Below are 2,423 nucleotides of genomic sequence, written 5' to 3'. Positions count from 1 at the left end.
CCGCTAACATGTGACAATCTGGTCTAAACAGAACAGAACAGAAGGTTTTATTTAAAGTTAGTTTATTGTTTAAACTAAAGTTACAAATTCATCTCATAAAACATCAAAGAGGACAAACATGGACGTAACTCAGTAAGAAGAATTCATTATTTTATCCCCCGTCAGCCTCTGGTGCTGCTGGATGAAGAAGTTTAAAATAAACGAGGAGTCAAAGGAAGAGAGGAGTTCAATGGTTCAAACATCAGCAGAAACGTTGCTGCTTCAGGTCCTGTTTGAGACCGTAAAGATTCAATTCAGTTCAGTTTATTTCTATAGCGCCAATTCACAACATGTCATCAATTTTCTCTGATTCTCCAGAACTTTTTTAAAAGCTTTGATTTGACAACAAGAACAGGAAGGTTCATTGTTTCAGAAACCAGAATGGTCCATCCCCTCTTCCTCCATTAGGGATTAAATGAGGACTAATCCAGCCGCCCACCAAAGCGGATTGCGGCGCCGCTTTCCATTTTCAATCACTTTTGATTAAAAATATTAATATTTCTAGAATTAATTGGCAATCAAAGACATCTTTATATGCAGACCGGGCGCCTCAGGAAACTCTGCATCATTTCCTGTTCGTTACGCTGCCGTGCGTTATGCAGAAGTTAGGCTGTCGTTGGACAGAAGTTCTGGACTCATAATGAATACTTTATATATACGACCAAAATAAAAAATACATAGAAAGTTCAGCGTATGCCAGCGTTTAGGGGATTCTGGGACGTCGAAGTAAACGTGTAACTTCCAGGTTGAGCGCCCCCTAAAGGCCAATGGCAACACTGCTCTGAAAATTGACCTGAAAAACCCTTTAATTTCTCTCAATCCAATACTGGGGTCAAAGGTTAAACGGTGTTAAATTCAAGTATTTGTTCTAAAGATGCAGATTTATAACTGTGATATATCACATGACCGGGCCTCGGCCTCTGATTGGCTGAGAGGAGCAGCAGCAGCAGGCGCTCAGAAATGTTGGCACTCCTTAAAAACTGAAGGCATCAAACTCAGAGTTTTTCAGTGAGACATCTACAAATATTTTAAATGTAGATCTAAACATGCTAGATAGTGCCTGGTTAGAAACTACAGTAGAAGAGCTGAACTAAAACTTCAAATCTTTTTAAAATCAGAAATCATCTTTTTTTTCTTATAAACATTTTCCAGTACAGAACGAGTTAAATTTAGAACATTTGGTTAAAACAAAATAACATTTTTATTACATTTTAATCACATAAGGAGGAAATTATTTAGGAATTGATTTTAGTTCACTGAGGCGAGGACATTCAAACTTACGTCGTTATTTAAATAAAATCTAACGTCACGGAGTAGAAAAGGTGGAATGAAAGGGTTTTATTTGCCGCTGGAGTCGGAGCCTCAGTCGGACTTGGTGGTTTTGTGCCTCCAGGGATAAATCAGCTCCCCGACGAACAGCTTCTTGACGAGCGCCGCCCACGAGTCTCTGGGGTAGCAGCTGTAGGTGGGGGTGCGGTAGGTCTGGACCACGGCGCCGCACTTCAGCGGGTTAATCTGAGGAGGAACCGCAGCGTGAGGGGAGAGACATGAATTGTGTTTCTTAACCATAATGTTTTTTATGTAACTGGTATTGTAATTTTATCTTGTGATTTTATACCTGTGTTTATTTTTAAGGTTGCCTTTTTAATATCTGGCTGGGGGACTAGCGATGAAAATTAGCACTCCTTAGTTAACTCCGGTATATTTACATTGTTTTAATGTTGATTAATGTACACTGTCCCCTTTCAAATAAACAATAAATGAAAATGAAAAATGAAGACGGGCGGCTTTATGACCGCTGTCCTGTCAGACCTGCAAAAACGATGTAGATATAAGTAAAAAAAAATTCTTAAATTAAGTGTATTTACCCTTAATTTGAGCAGGTAAATGAGATAGTTTGCCAATGGAATGAGTATTTTTCATCTTAAAATAAGATAATTAGATAATATGGACTTGAAATGAGACAATGTAATTGTGTTTTCTTATTTTAAGTGTAAATTGTCTTGTTCCATTGGCAAAATGTCTCTTTTACCTCCTGAATCCAAGAACAAAGGCACTTATTTTAAGAAAAAATGACTTATCTAGATTTAGATTTTTTGCAGTGGATAGTCCAGGGTTCTGCAACCTGCAGCTCCAGCGGCTCCCCCTACAGCGGCTCTTAATAGTGGTTAAAATGTATATAAAGAGCTAAATAATGTACTAGTCTTAAATGTTTTCTTAAACACAACATGGAAGAGAATGACATTAAAAGAACCAGAAGTATGTTTTTCGAACCATTTTTCTTTGAATTTATGTGTTCAATATTATTTTAAAAGCTAAAAATACATAATTTGTTGGCATCTAATTTATCATGAGATATAAAAAAAAAATAGGCTTTTTAAAAA

At 37.1% G+C, this 2,423-nt stretch overlaps 1 protein-coding gene across 1 annotated transcript in view; it reads right to left on the bottom strand.

Annotated features, from left to right (window-relative positions):
* Window positions 1-1,166: 1,166 nt before the first annotated feature.
* The window catches only part of pigq (phosphatidylinositol glycan anchor biosynthesis class Q), a 15,161-nt gene continuing 13,904 nt past the window's right edge, over window positions 1,167-2,423 (bottom strand). Inside the window, exon 11 of the mRNA XM_015381400.1 lies at window positions 1,167-1,599. Coding sequence (XP_015236886.1) covers window positions 1,402-1,599 — 198 coding nt within the window. The 3' untranslated portion in view covers window positions 1,167-1,401. The remainder of the gene's footprint in view (window positions 1,600-2,423) is intronic.

The sequence above is a fragment of the Cyprinodon variegatus genome, unplaced genomic scaffold, assembly GCF_000732505.1.
Source record: "Cyprinodon variegatus isolate N-32 unplaced genomic scaffold, C_variegatus-1.0 Scaffold233, whole genome shotgun sequence".
NCBI classification, from domain to species: Eukaryota; Metazoa; Chordata; class Actinopteri; order Cyprinodontiformes; family Cyprinodontidae; genus Cyprinodon; species Cyprinodon variegatus.
Note: the sequence above shows the minus strand (reverse complement) of the source record. Positions and strands in the feature narration are given on the sequence as shown.